This window comes from Canis lupus, chromosome 4, assembly GCF_048164855.1.
Source record: "Canis lupus baileyi chromosome 4, mCanLup2.hap1, whole genome shotgun sequence".
NCBI lineage: Eukaryota > Metazoa > Chordata > Mammalia > Carnivora > Canidae > Canis > Canis lupus.
The window spans coordinates 9,678,131-9,693,040 of NC_132841.1; the positions used below are offsets into that span (position 1 = coordinate 9,678,131).

At 40.2% G+C, this 14,910-nt stretch overlaps 1 protein-coding gene across 2 annotated transcripts in view; it reads right to left on the minus strand.

Annotated features, from left to right (window-relative positions):
- The window catches only part of COG2 (component of oligomeric golgi complex 2), a 51,349-nt gene that overhangs the window by 20,626 nt on the left and 15,813 nt on the right, over positions 1-14,910 (minus strand). For both annotated transcript variants that reach the window (XM_072823109.1, XM_072823108.1), the window contains exons 2-8: positions 12,839-13,000; positions 11,245-11,310; positions 8,631-8,711; positions 6,628-6,731; positions 3,773-3,881; positions 3,011-3,190; positions 1,183-1,307 (exon numbers count right to left, since the gene is read on the minus strand). In XM_072823109.1, coding sequence (XP_072679210.1) covers positions 1,183-1,307; positions 3,011-3,190; positions 3,773-3,881; positions 6,628-6,731; positions 8,631-8,711; positions 11,245-11,310; positions 12,839-13,000 — 827 coding nt within the window. The remainder of the gene's footprint in view (positions 1-1,182; positions 1,308-3,010; positions 3,191-3,772; positions 3,882-6,627; positions 6,732-8,630; positions 8,712-11,244; positions 11,311-12,838; positions 13,001-14,910) is intronic.

The window sequence follows — 14,910 nt, forward strand, 5'->3', positions numbered from 1 at the left end:
TGAGAAACAGTATGGTTTCAGTGTGTTGTTGCTGACTCTTGTGATTGGGTGGCTGCCTGGGAGCTGCACTCACTGCCCCTGTCCAGCATCACAGGAGAGGATCCAACTGCAGATTACCAGCCCGGGAAAAGATCCAAAGTCAAAGTTTGAAGTATGGTTTCTAGTGAATGCATATCACTTTTGCACAAATGTAAAGTCAAAAACCCGTAAGTTGAATCAATGTCAAGTCAGGGATCTTGGGATCCCTGGGTGGCGCAGCGGTTTGGCGCCTGCCTTTGGCCCAGGGCGCGATCCTGGAGACCCGGGATCGAATCCCACGTCGGGCTCCAGGTGCATGGAGCCTGCTTCTCCCTCTGCCTGTGTCTCTGCTTCTCTCTCTCTCTCTGTGACTGTCATAAATAAATAAAAATTAAAAAAAAAAAAAAAAAAGTCAGGGATCTTCCATACAAGGTGTTTTAGGGAAGGGCAAGTACTACTGTTTGGTGCAGGGACCAAAATGGTATGTGGCAAGTTCTACAGTGGAGAACCACTGGAACCAAAGCATCAAGGGCCTCACATGCTGTGCCAGGAAGATTGGATGTTCCTCCATAAGCAACGAAAGGCCATGGAAGACTTAAAAAGGCAGCAGAGTTCCGGGCAGGTGGGACAGCCAAGGGCTGCAATGAAGAGGGACAGGTGGAGCCAGGCAGACTGAGTGGGGAGAGCCTGCTCTTCTGGAAAAGAGATGACAGAGGCCTGGACTGGGACGATGATGGCGAAAGGTAATGGGATATTCATAACACAGAACTGGAAAGCTATGGAAATGAAATGAAAGAGGGAGGGAAAACTGAACACTTTAATCACAATCAGTATAAAACTTGTTGAATTAAAATCAAATTGCTATTTCTACACAGAATGATGACATCAGAATAATGGAAGGAAACTAATTTTGATTTCAAACCTGATTAAGGAGAAAGTGTAGAGAAAAGTAGAGCCTCTGGATTCAGAGAAATGTAACCTTCTAGGTTAGTGCCCACTATTCATTTCCCTCCCTGTAAACCCAGGCTAGTGCCTCGGAGCACTGGTAACAAATAGGAAAGCACACACGTTTTCAGTTCAGAGAAGACAGCCAATGATCAGTGGCACACAACAAGTGGTCTTAACTAAACTGAGTTAAGGTGTGAGCACAGCAGCTTACATCACCTTGAGATGGCTCCTCCTGTGACTTCTCGAAGAAGGCGGCAGTGGTGAGGAACAAACTCCAGGAGCTTATTATACATGATCTGAAGGCCATTTGGATGAGATTCAACAATCTGCTCTACGATCACCTATCAAAAGGAATAGCATTTTTTTTAAGCACCTAAAAAAGAAGTATGAACTACACACAAAAGAGAAAAAACAAAGAAAACCTGAAGAACACATTTCCTCATTCGTCCTCCCCGCTGGACATACTTTCTAAACAGGAGTTAAGTAGTAGTTACACTAAAAACTAGTTCCTAGGATTAGGGGACATGGTTCTAACCCTGAGGGACCCAGGGTTCTAATCCAAAGGCTGGGTTACAGACATGGGCCTAAAGCTGAAACACCACACACACTTCATCTGCTTCCCTTCTGAGCTTAAAAGCCAAGTACCACATCCCCGGACAACAGCTCTGTACTGTCTTCACCCAGGCCTTGTTGTCTATCATCTCCAGATTAGGGGAAGCGTTGAAACAGAGAGTGATGGAAGAAAATACATTTTATTTTGCTTTATTATTTCATTTGTTGTGGTAAGGTTGAGTGTCAGGAGGTAAATGACAAGCATAGAAACTCTAAATACAAATGTGGCCAGAGTTCATTTAATATGCCACTGAAACTTAAAGTCCTTCCTTAATATAGCACATAGGTTCAGTTCAGCAAAAAAAGGCATAAATTAGTAACTAAAGTATTTTCACTTACTGATAAAGAATAACATGATCTTTTTTCACCCCCCCAGAGATAGCTATGAAGTATATAATAGGATACACACAGAGAATTGACAGATCATCTATTTTTAGTAATCCTAATAAAACTCAGAGGATTACTAAAATTAATCCTTCAATTTCACTTTTATCAATGGGATTCACATCCGTTTTAAAACTGGAAGGCTTTCATCCTGAAGTCACGGTGGGTAGAAACTTTGTACTTACTGGACAGAAAGCACACTCATGCTGGCAGGTGACTGGAAGAAAGTCCTCAAACACTGAGGACCAGCTTTATGACTTCTATCAGCTCCAACCAGATGAAACTGACACTTCCTAAGTTGGAAATGGTTGAGCGTCGGCAACCTCATACCCCAAAGCCTATACTCCGGCTGCTCAAAGACAGGATATACTTACCTCCTGCATTAACTATATCGTCTTAGGTGAAAGATACTAAGCAGCCAAGTCTGGATTTAAGGTTCTACCCTGCTAACTTGCCGATAAAAGCCTTTCATCTTTGAATATTCCCTCCATCCCATCTTCCTGGCCTGGTAAACTCCATGGTGTTCAAGATATAGGCCAAATCTATTCTGTGAAGACATCTTCCCTCAAGGGCTTTCCACACTCACAGGGTTGTCTTCCAATTCCTCCACAAGGCACGTGCAGTGTGGTCATCCACCTAACTGTTCTATTTCTCCCCCGGCAGTGCTAACATGCTCTTCAACAAGTTCACTTACGTGTAATCTACAGAACTTAAAACTGACCTGAAAATGTTCTGGTCCATACTTTCTTCCTAGGCAACACCCTCACCCCTACTAAATTATGATGATCCCTTGCTCATCTTAATTAAGCTATGAGCGAGCTATGGCATAACTGAACTACAGCATCACTAGAAGATACCACAGAGTATACCTGACGCCTGGTATACCTGACAGTAATCCATGGTGACAACCCTTTCTTACAACCGGTAGCGTAGTAACCATGAGAATCTTCACAGAAAGATCCCCGATCTATCCTTCATAGCCAGAGAAGAATCAAAATCAGAGTAGCTGTTCTATGAGTGTTTGTTGAAGAACATGAGGTGCACAAACCTCATCCATGTACGGTTTCACTAGTACTTGGCCAACTAATGCCTCTGCATCCCGTGTCTTGTCAATTGTGGCATAGGTCCGTAAGCAGTGCCGAATTATATCAACATTGGAAGTCCGAAGACCTTCTAACAGCAGGCCTTCCAGAGACTGCTGTAACATGGCCGTGATGCCAGCTATACGCTGTGAGGAAAAAGTAAAGAAAGCTCCAGGTAGAACAATTTCTAAAAATTCAAATACACACACACACACGCACATATCCCAAACCTCTTATTCTACTAGGATATATATAAGATTCAAATATTAGCATTTCCTGGAGAGTAACAACAAATCTCCTCTCCTCCCCACTATTTCTTTGTAAGTAAATCTTTGTTTTATGAAAGGAAAGTTTAGACAGAATGTTATAGAATGACAAAAAGTTATTTTCCTCGTAAGCTACAGAGTAAATCTGACAAAAGTGCATTAAAACCCAGTCAAGGGCTTTGGATAAATGAACTCTGACTATATCATGTAATATGTCCAGTTACATGAAATTCAGAATTAATTTTACTAGTTTAGTATGGAGGCTATGCTTGCATCTTTACACAAAATTTACATAGCACGCCATGCTAGAAGCAGGGTCCCAAACAACAAAAACTGTAAGAAAAAATTCAAAGCTAGTTTCAAAATCCCATAGAACAAGAATTATCAGGGGCAATGCTAGGTTAAACCAAATCATCCAGTAAATTCGCAAACAGCAAACTGAAAATCTAAACCAACACTTACCGGTCTTACTTTGTCCAGAAGAGGCATGCCTTTGCTTTGAACAGCATGAAACTGTAACTGGTTAAATTCTGTGGCAATTCTCTCCAAAATCTGTCCAGTCCAAAGTGGACTAGTAGAGACAATTATAGAAATGTAATTCCCGAAGCTTAATTTCCCAAAGACCACATCACCCAGTGAGGCTTTAGCGCCCCCTGTGCTGTAATTTTCTTCACAGTGTGTTCCCAGGGTCCCCATTACAAGGTGACAGCTATTGCACCTGCATCTTCGTGCCATCAATTTTTCCCAGCAAGCCATCTGTGGGGCAGGTTCCAGGCAACGGTGAGGGCAGGGGAGGTTGTTACCCAGAAGCCACTGACACTGCGTGGCCCTGGCCACAGGGCCAGACAAGCAGCAGGAGCTGGACTAGGTCAGCGTGGGTACAACTGTGTGTTTCTGCCACGTTCCTCAGGCTCTCCCATTCATGATTACACTCCTTCCCTCTCTAGCCCTATCAGTCATACCTGAATCCTCCTCTTCTCCACCCGCCTCATTCTCCATCCCTCTGTAAGACCTCTACTACTTCAAAGTACCCAATACTGTTTCTTCAATCAAATAAAACTGGCCCTTTCGTAACAATAAATGAAATACTCAAAATAGCTTACTTTAAATTTACATTTACCAAATAGCAGAAAGAGCAATCTATATGCTCTGGGTTCTAGTGAGAAAACACTCACTGTGAATCTGCCAAGTGTAATAAATGCACTCCCCATTCCCCATACCCCAAACACATTATAAAGCACCAACACCACTTAAAAAGAAGCTGCATTGTAAAAGAAGAAAACTATAAAGAAGAAGAAAAGAAGAAAACTATAAAGGCCCCAAACCCAAAGCACCTGCTGGGCTTTTCTGAGGCATCCTGCATCTGAGGAGCAGTCAGGTAGTGCAGGGAAAGCCCGCATCATAAGGAAACACAAAATGTGTGAACACCAGCAGCAGTGTGCCTAGTCCTGTAGAATCTGAACTAGCGTGAAGGAAAGTAAATGCCCGGCACGACCAACTCTGAAGCTTAATTCCTAACTCTACTGACTAATCTTGTGTGACTGACTAATCTTATAAATAAATAAATATCTATCCATTATATCAATGTTTCTTGGCTAAGCAAGCATGATATATTCACTATTCACCAACACTGCTCTGGCTTTCCTTACTCTTACAGCTCAGAGTTACGGTTCTAGAGTAAAGAAAAAATCCTCAAAGGTGATTCTGAGCAAGAAAGAGCATAATGTCTATTTATCAAAGACAAAATTGCGAGGGGATAGTATTACAGAAATAGAAATCACTGAGGTCTTTCGATCAAAAGAGCACAGCGGGACTGGGCAAAGATGGGAAGAAAGCTGGAAGGACTTGGCTGGTGGGGCTGTGAGAGCTGCCGAGGGCCACAGCAAAGCAGAGCAGCTGGAGACAGGCTCCACTGGACTGGCCAGAATGGACGCTCACCGAGTCTCTGCTAAGTGCAGATGAACAGGGGCAGAAGCACAAGCAATGGGCTGAACAAACAAATGTGCCAGGTATAGACCACTTATTTACACATCTTGATATTAAAAGAGGCAGAGACCTAGGACTCAAGAATTTCTTCCTTTGGGAAGTCTCTGTTGACAATGTACATAATCAGAGATTTGGAGCTTATGGGTCTCTCAAGTCCTTTCCAAATCTAAAACCTTAATTGCTAAAATTAAGAAATCCATATGTTGGGGCACCTGGGTGGCTCAGTTGGTTAAGCATCTGCCTTCAGCTCAGGTCACAATCCCCGAGTCCCAGGATCGAGCCATTGGACTCTCCACTCAGTGAGGAGTCTGCTTCTCCCTCCCTCTCTCTCTCAAATAAACAAATAAAATCTTTAAGAAAAAAAGAAAAAAAGAAATCTAACATGCCTTTATAGTATGACCAAGCCTTTGAACTATGGGTATATTCAATTTGGATTTGATTGGCTGGTTTTGCAGATTATCCAATATTACTCACGGAAAAATGTTACAGCTATCCATGTGATTTTAAGAAAAACTTATGTTAGACCCATGTTGACACCTAGGAGCACCTGTGTATGCCAGGTATGGCTGAGAGTATCTCACGGGTTGAGATAACCCTGCAAGTGGAGTGAATTGTTAGCCTTACATTAGAGAGGATACAGAGCACCAGAGGATCTTGACTCGGGCTGCCCAGGTGGTACATGCAACACAAGCCCATGCTCTTCTCAGCATACCATGATGCACCCCACTAGTGTTGATATGATCTAACAACTCATTTTCTGAGTCACTCATCTGCCTGGCTGATTGAAAATTCACACCAGGAAGGAAATAAGACAGTCACAGTTCATCTTTTTCTGTTTCATAAGCTTTTTCTTTCCTGTTTATAACTTTCAACTAAATGTGTCTATTTTTTCCTCGATAGACACGATATAATGCTGGTGCAAAATACATCAATGGTTACACTCTGGGAAGGTCCAGAAAAAAAATCTAAGAACTACAAATGGTACACTTTGAAGATCAGTAAGGCTTTTCCTAATCCTCAGGGAAGGTGATTCCAAATACAAAAAATTTTCCCTGGAAGCACATGGTCTTTGACTTCCTGAAAGGTGACACGTTGGAATTGTGGCCTGTAACTGCCAAGAGTTTATAGTGACATATTATAAACTTTACCAGTTCATGTGCTCCACTCTCCTGGAGCTATATTCAAAAACATTACACCACAGACTTGGATTTTCTTCTTGTTCAGAAATGAATTCTAACTAAAAAAAAAAAAAAAAAAAAAAAAAAAACCAAAAAAATTTAGACTGGATGTGAAGTACTAACTTATGTGCTATTTAGTAAAGAAATACTTACCTGCTTGCTTCTAGTGTAGATGTTTCTTTAGAATTTTGAGAATTTAAGATTTTTTCAATTTTTTCAACTGATCGAATAACTTGTATAAGCCTCAACACACACATCTAGAAAAATAAAAATTAAGCAAACGAAGAAAGTTAAGACCTTTTGTCTTAATCATCTTTATTTTCCATGCTAAATGCAGGAAAATATAAAACCAAAAAGTCACCTTCAAATATACAGAGCAACCTACATTTTGAGTATTTCTACAAAACACGGAATTACCAAGAATGCAAATCTTAATTTTGACTTTCTAGAAGAACCATATTTCAATATTCTGTTGCAAGTTTATAGAAAACAAAAACTTAGACTTTTTGCTTTTTCATATCCTGTATTCTTATTTCTTCTTTTTCCCATCCTGAACCTCTCTATGGGCACTTTATTTCCCTTTTTTTTTTTTTTTAGAAGATTTGCATGCTTGGGGGGGGGGGAGGGATCTCAAGCAGATCCCTAATGGGCATAGAACCTGACACAGGGCTTAATTTCACAACCATGAGATCATGACCTGAGCCAAAGCCAAGAGTCAGATGCTTAACCAACTGAGCTACTCAGGTACCGCTCTGTTTATTTTCTTATGGCCCTTTTTTCATGTTTTAATTTTAGTTTCTGATCATATTTATCCTATTATGCATGATAAACCTATATCCAAGTATCAATTCATTAAAGACATTTTACACCACAAATATTATCAAAGAGGTTGAAGGATATTTTAAAAACTCTCATCCTTAAAAGAACAAAAAAATACAAAGTGATCTATTCAACAAATAGTTACTGAACACCTCCAGGAGCTAGGCATTCTTCCAGACAGTGGGGACATGAGTAAATAAAACAAGAAAAATACCCTGCTCGCATAAAGCTTATAATCTTGGTCTGGGGGGCACCTGGATGGCTCAGCGGTTAAGTGCCTGCCTTCAGCCCAGGGTGTGATCCAGGAGTCCCGGGATCGAGACCCATATTGGGCTCCCTGCATAGAGCCTGCTTCTCCCTCTGCCTATGTCTCTGCCTCTCTCTGTATCTCTCATGAATAAATAAATAAAATCTTTAAAAAAAAAATCTTGTCTGGGAATGCACTATATGAATTATTTGGACAAAAGCTGCGAGGAAATCTAAAGGAAAATTAAACAGAAGGTCTCTAAAATAGGCTTCTTCCCCTTGATATTTTAAAAAATATGCTAATAAATACACATAGAAAACACTGGATAGAGCAGCAGGCTAGAGTTAGAAGTCTGGAATCCCAATTCCCACTGTGCCCTTACATCATTATGATCATTAACAAAATCATGGATGGGAAAAAAAAAAAAATCAGGGATGGGTTAATTGGGTGATGGTCACTAAGGAGTACGTTTGTAGTGATGAGCACCAGAGGGTATACAGAAGTGCCAGCTCACTGTCCTACACACTAACAGAACAGTGCATGCTAACTAACTGAAATTTTAAAAGTAAAATAAAAGCTAACACTGGAACAGAAAGAAAAAAATTAGAAAATAAAATTAAAACCTACCACCACTGAAAAGTAAGGGAAGAACATGCAGAGGTATACTTGAAGAAGGGAAACAAAAGAAGAAATTAACATGGCAGGATGAGAGAGCAACATACTACTTTTTCTAAAAAAACAAACCTGCAACAGAATGCTGAATGCTGAATTTGTTTCAAGGCCACTTCTACCCTAATCTCTAAAAAGACATATTTTCTTTACGGTTCACTGAAAACTTATGTGGCAGTTAAACTGTTAAGTGCTTCACTGACATTAGTTATTACTGTTTCTTGTTCTGGAAAAAGTGAGAGATCTTGAGACCATGTGGGTGCCTCCAAAATTCTTATTATTTCAAGTAGATAACATGACAATGTGTAATATGCACATGCACAAGAGTTTTGAAAAAAGTTGAATAGTACTAACAAGTAAAAAGAAATAAGAGGGGAGGGCTTTAACTGGCATGCTACATAAGAAAGCCACTGGAGGATACCTTTTTCTTCCTTATGTCCTCTTGTTTACACATTCGTTCATCTACTGCCTGGATTCCTTCACTGACAGATGACCTGAGACTCTTTAGAAGAATAATAAAGAAAATGTATTGTAGAAATTATTTCACAAGATTATCAAGTTTATGCATTTAATTCAATTCCACAGAACTTAATACCTGCACGCCAGTATTATGTAGATATTAACAAAAATACGACATACCAGACACAATTGCTGTTGAGGGTACTCATGATTTGGGGGCAAAATGACAGAAAGCCAGGGTCTCACGGCCAGAAGAATAACAGTACTTATACAGTGAAAGTCATGGGGGGTCAGGGCAAAAAATGGATAATCTGAAGCAAAGTACAGGAGAGTCTAGAAAATGGGTGAGGCTTGAATCCAACTCTGAAACCCTTTGTTGGCTAAAGTGGAGAGGGGACGTTTAGAAGACAAAGGTAAGATGTAAGTGTGTACATGCTTGGGGTCAGACAGGCACACAGCCATGTGCCCTGCAGGCTTCATTTCAGAGAGAAGTAGAAATTGGGGCAGCCCTGGTGGCTCAGTGGTTTAGTGCCAACTTCAGCCCAGGGCCTGATCCTGGAGACCCGAGATCAAGTCCCATGTCGGACTCCGTGCATGGGAGCCTGCTTCTCTCTCTGTCTGTGTCTCTGCCCCTCTCTCTCTCTCTCTCTCTCTGTGTGTGTGTGTGTCTCTCATGAATAAATAAATAAAATCTTTTAAAAAGAAAAAAAAAACAGAGAAGTAGAAATAAGAAGCGAGGGTCAATTTAGGAGGACTTCACTCAGATAAGGTCTTTAGATTCTGCATATTTTGGAGAACTAGACAATGGTTAAACACTGATGCACCAGGATGAAATGCTGTTTTGGAAATATAAGCAATCAAAACATAAAGAACAGAAGGCTAGAAAAAGGGAGAATGCATAGGTGGAGAAACATGTCCAGAAGCTAATGAATGAAAGCAAGTACAAGACAATGAGGAATCAGGGCCAAAACACAGGTTAATAGAAGCAAATAGAATAAAGTGGACAAATCACAAAAATTCTACAGAAAAGTGAATTAATTCACTCCATCAACATTATGAAATACCATGCTCATTTTGGCAGCACAGTGCTCGCTTCGGCAGCACATATACTAAAAACATTATGAAATACCTACTGGACATCAGCTACTCTGGTAGCCCATGAGGATACAATGATGAAGAAGAAGAAACAGTCTTATCCCTCAATGATCTTAGAATCTCACAGAGTAGCTCCATGAATTGGGATCAGAAAGGTAGGTCAGGCCCATGGCTGAGTAGGACAAAAGTGGCTATAAAGATGGTTGGGGAAAAGGGAGAGGATACAGATACGGTGCTGGTGGGGGTTGGGGGGGTGAGGCAGGACAAGAGCTTGGGTGAGCAGAGCAGCAGTCAGCAGAGCAAATCTGCCTTGAGGGAGGGGGTTTGAGAGGAGAGTGGGAGGCCAAGGGAAGGCTGTGCTTGGGAAATACCGCAGCTACAAGGCTGGGGCAGGAAGAGGCACACAAAAAAGGAGTCAGGAGAACCATACAGTGGCTGGTGTGGAATCCAACAGAGGACTACAAAAATCACTCTTCCATTCCAAGGAAAAGTACCTTAACAAGACTTTGTAAAATTCAAGCAAGACATAAACAATGAAAAGTATTGACTAGCTCAAGGCACAGCTCCAGACTTACCTCTTTCACGAATTCTCTCCTGCCTACCCCTCCCCTGGGCTTCTCAACACTGGTATTTGTTACTTCGCGTTTTTCTTGGCTCTAACCATGCACTCTGTCTTCCCTTAAATTATCTTCTACTTATATTCTCTCCTTAGGTTCCAGGCACCGTCTTAGGGGCTAGGTGCACGAGGCCATCCAAGCTAGAGGACACACACACAGGAATGATTGTGTCGTGCACCAAGTTTACAACAGTGCATCAAAACAGATGGAGGGTGGAAGTCGGGGCACCCAGCACAGATGGGGATGGGGGCTGGGGAGGACAGGGCAGCACAGTTCCTGTTGGAAGTGATACCAAAACTCCCCCTCCGCTGCTCACCCGGGTGGAGTTCCTATTCCCAATGGCTTAGAGGTGGGGAGTCCCATTCCCACAGTAGAGACTTTCTGAGCAAAACATTAAAATGTAATGTTTATTAGGTATACATTTCTATTATCCTTCAGTTACACTGGGCATTACAGAGCTTTTATAGACCAGTCTAGGATCCTAACCACATGTAAAAGGGGGGGGAAGGATACTAAAAAAAATTACAAATCGTTAAAATACAAGTCATTCATAAGTTGGAAACCACTTACATAGGAGCTAAGTGGCATGAATAAGTTGAATTTGGAAATACACTTCCTCTCCCTTGACATTTTAAGGCTGTCTACCCTAAGAATCTGTCTTCTGCAAATTGAACATGTTTTTCAGGTTGTAACAGCACATGCAAAAATAGAAAATTATTTACAACTTTTCTGAAGGTGAATACTATAATCACGAACCATTAAAAACCACCACCACAAACTTAACAGATGAAAGGAATTCTTGGAGAAAGCAAACAAGAACAACATGCTTCACAGCAGATTGTTTTATATTATTTGGGAACTTACCAGAACTTCTTCTCGTAACTGTCCCAAGGGCACAGAAAGCTGATTAAGGGCTTTGTCCATCCCAACCTAAAGGCAAATCAGGTTGACACAAACACATCACACATCAGGAGTAATAGTGACCTATCTGTTTAATGATCAAAGCAGTACTAGCTTACATTATTTTTTTTTGGTACGACCATATTTTGCTAAGTAGCTAAACAATAGAAATGTTATTTTGCCATTAGTGTTGCTCACAGAATATTAAAAAAATCTGTTGGATACATGAGACTATAAAAATAGTCACAATAAATGAAAGCTTCCTTACAAACAATTTGCCTTTGGAGGACACTGTAAATCAATGTAAAAAAATTTCATGGAAAGTGAACAGCTCTGTGTCTGTAATTTATGATACTCAGCCAGATGACGTGAAAGTCTGATGGGCTACGTCTCTCCTAAACATTATTATAACCCTTGAGAAAAATCCAAATTAAATAGAACAGAAATAAAATTTTCTAAGTTTCTAATTCCATTGGAACATTTATCTTAGTGGTATATTTCCCAAAAGCCAATACGCCTCATTAATTTTAATGCTTCTTGAAATTCCCACGGAGCTGCTATTTTCTGTACTTCTCTGGGCAAACATATTTAAAACAAAATGAGGGGCACCTTGGTGGCTCAGTTGGTTAAATGTCTGCCTTTGCCTCAGGTCATGATCCCAGGGTCCTGGGATCAAGCCTCATATTGGGCTCCCTGCTGAGTGGAAAGTCTCTTCTCCCTCTGCACCTCCCCTTGCTCATGCTCCCACTCTCTAATAAATAAATAATTTTTAAAAAATTAAAAATGAAACACCAGCAAAGAGACTTCTCTGCCAGGTAATAAAACTCAACATTCCTTTTCTTCTTTTTCTTTTTAAAGATTTATTTATTCATGAGAGACACTGAAAGAGAGGCAGAGACACAGGCAGAGGGAGAAGCAGGCTCTCCACGAGGAGCCTGAGTGGGACTCAATTCCAGCACTCCAGGATCACAATCTGAGCCAAAGGCACTCAATCACTGAGCCACCCAGGCACCCCTAAAACTCAACATTTCTAAATGGCTTTTACAAACAACTCATATGCTCATTATAAGTCATTCTTACGTTTTTATAAAACCAAGCCTTCTAAATATCAATATTGGCTAATGTTCCCTCAACCTAGCTCTAGCTAACACATATACCTGGAAGTAAAACATTTCCTTAAATCAAACATTAAACAGTTGATGTTTGCTCTTGCAAATTAGTCTAAACCAAGTAAGACTTCAGGGTAATCACTTAGCAACTAACAAAACAACCATTCCGATATTATAATCCTTTATTTTTCACTACTAACAAATTCAAAAAGTAATCAAGCTAGAGTAGCCTTAAATGAATAACAACTAACCCCCCCCCCAAAAAAAAAAAAAAAGTTTAGTTCTTTTATTAAGGAGATTATTAATCTCAAATTTCTCTTGGGGGCAGGATGGGGGTATAAAATCAACTGAAAGGTTTCTAAAAAAATACTCCAATCTTTTAAGAATAAATATCAGTGAGAGAGAAACTGCGTCTCTGTGTATATAGGACCTGTGAATTTCAGGTTTACCAAGTTTGTTGAAAGGTTGACAAAATCTGCATAATCCTTATTGATGAGCTCGACCATGGCTGTTTTAAGAAGTTTATAGTAGAGTTCCAGATCTCCTCTCAGTTCCTCCAGCTGGACACGCTTCCTACAGTCAGACACAAAATGATCGACATCGAAATCTTCCTGAAAAATCAAACCAGAAAGAAAAAAATGATTGCAATGATATCACATTTTACATATAAAAATAAAATCAGAGAAAGAGTAAGAGAGAAACATCATTCTATTTATTTAAGAGGCTATATTGCGGCAGGGGGGGGAAGTACCTCTGAGTACACAGAGGCACCAGGGGGTCTGCTCACTGCATAAAGGTTCAGGAAAGGGGCCTCACCAAGAGCATTCTCTCCTGTTGCCCAAATTCTACAAGGCATTTAATTTTTTTTAGTTATACATTTCATAGAGGCTCTTCTCAAAATAGAAACAGCTTTTACTTAATTTAAAAGTAACAAATGATCAATGTGAAACTTTTAACCAACAAAGAAATAATTATATGAGAGAGAGTAAAAAATCACCCACTCTCTGATGCTCTACAGTTAAGCACTATTAATGTTTGTTTTTCTTCACGATTTAACATTGTGATTCAGATCCTTCCAGACTTTGTTTTGGTCTTTCTCTTTAAAATATACACTTTTTTTGTTAATTGAGATATAATGGACACATGTTAGTTTTAGTTGTACAACATAATGATTCCATATTTCTATCTATTGTGACACGATCACTGTGAGACTAATTAACATCCATCACCACACATACATATTTTTTTCCTTGTAATAAGAACTCTTAAGAGCTAACTTTAAAGAGTTAACTTTCAAATATACAATATACAGTATTATTTACTATAGTTACCATGATGTACATTACATCCCCAGAACTTATTAACTGGAAGTTTATACCATTCAACCCCTTCATCCATTGCCTCCACACTCTCACCGCCTATGGCAACCACCAATCTATAAACTGACTTCATTTTATTTTGTTTTTAGATTCCACATTTAAGAGAGATCATACAGATTTGTCTTTCTCTGACTTATTTCACTTAGCATAATATCCTTAATTAAGGTCTACCCATGTTGTTGCAAATGGCAAGACTTCCTTCTTCCTTTGGCTGAGTAATATTCCACTGTATACACACACACCACATTTTTTTTTCACATTTTCTTTATCCATTCATCCATCAGTGGACACAAGTTATTTCCAAGTCTTGGCTGTTGTAAATACTGTAATACTCACTACTGTGAGTATAACTCTTGCTAGCCACTGGAGCCAGGTGATTAGAGGTATCCCTTAGTAGCAACTGCAAAACTTGATGCATCATACAAGCATACAAGCTTCTTTCCAGGAGAAATCAGCGAACAGGAGCGAGGCAGGGGGACAGTGCAAAGATGGAACCTGCTAGCTCCAACTTTGGAAAAAAACTCAGTAGGCCCCTAGATATGTGTTAAATTCAATGCCTACCCCTCGGGGCTTTAAGATAAGCAGATGAGCCTCTCTTACAGAAAGTCTCAACACTCACTCTTCAGTCAGCTGCTTCTGTGCTGAGTCTTGGGGTGGGGAAGTCCACTCACGTGAAATGCTTTAAGAACTGTTTCTCAGTTTGCTATAGCCTTGTGAGTCTCAAGGATGCAAGACCTATTGGCTTTCAAAGTGCAGGTCTTAAAAGCTGGGGTGCCAGATGTGGGGTTCAAACCCTTTGCTCCTCAGGGAGAAGCTTGGGGTTGTGAGTACCCTCCCAATCATGGGTCACTATGCAGGGGTAGGGTTTATGGCAAGAATGAATCTCACTTCAACATAGTTTTTTTTTTTTTCTTACTCACTTAATGTGTAGGAATCACTCAGTTTTGAATTTCTTCCAGAGGAAATTGTTCCATATGCAGCTGCAGATTCAGTGTATCCAAGAGAGGAGATGAGTTCAAGATCCTCCTACACCACCTTATTGAAATGAAACCCAGACCTTCTCTCTGTGTACACACACATACATATGTACATACACACACACACACACACACACACACACACAGCTTAATACTCATGCTTTT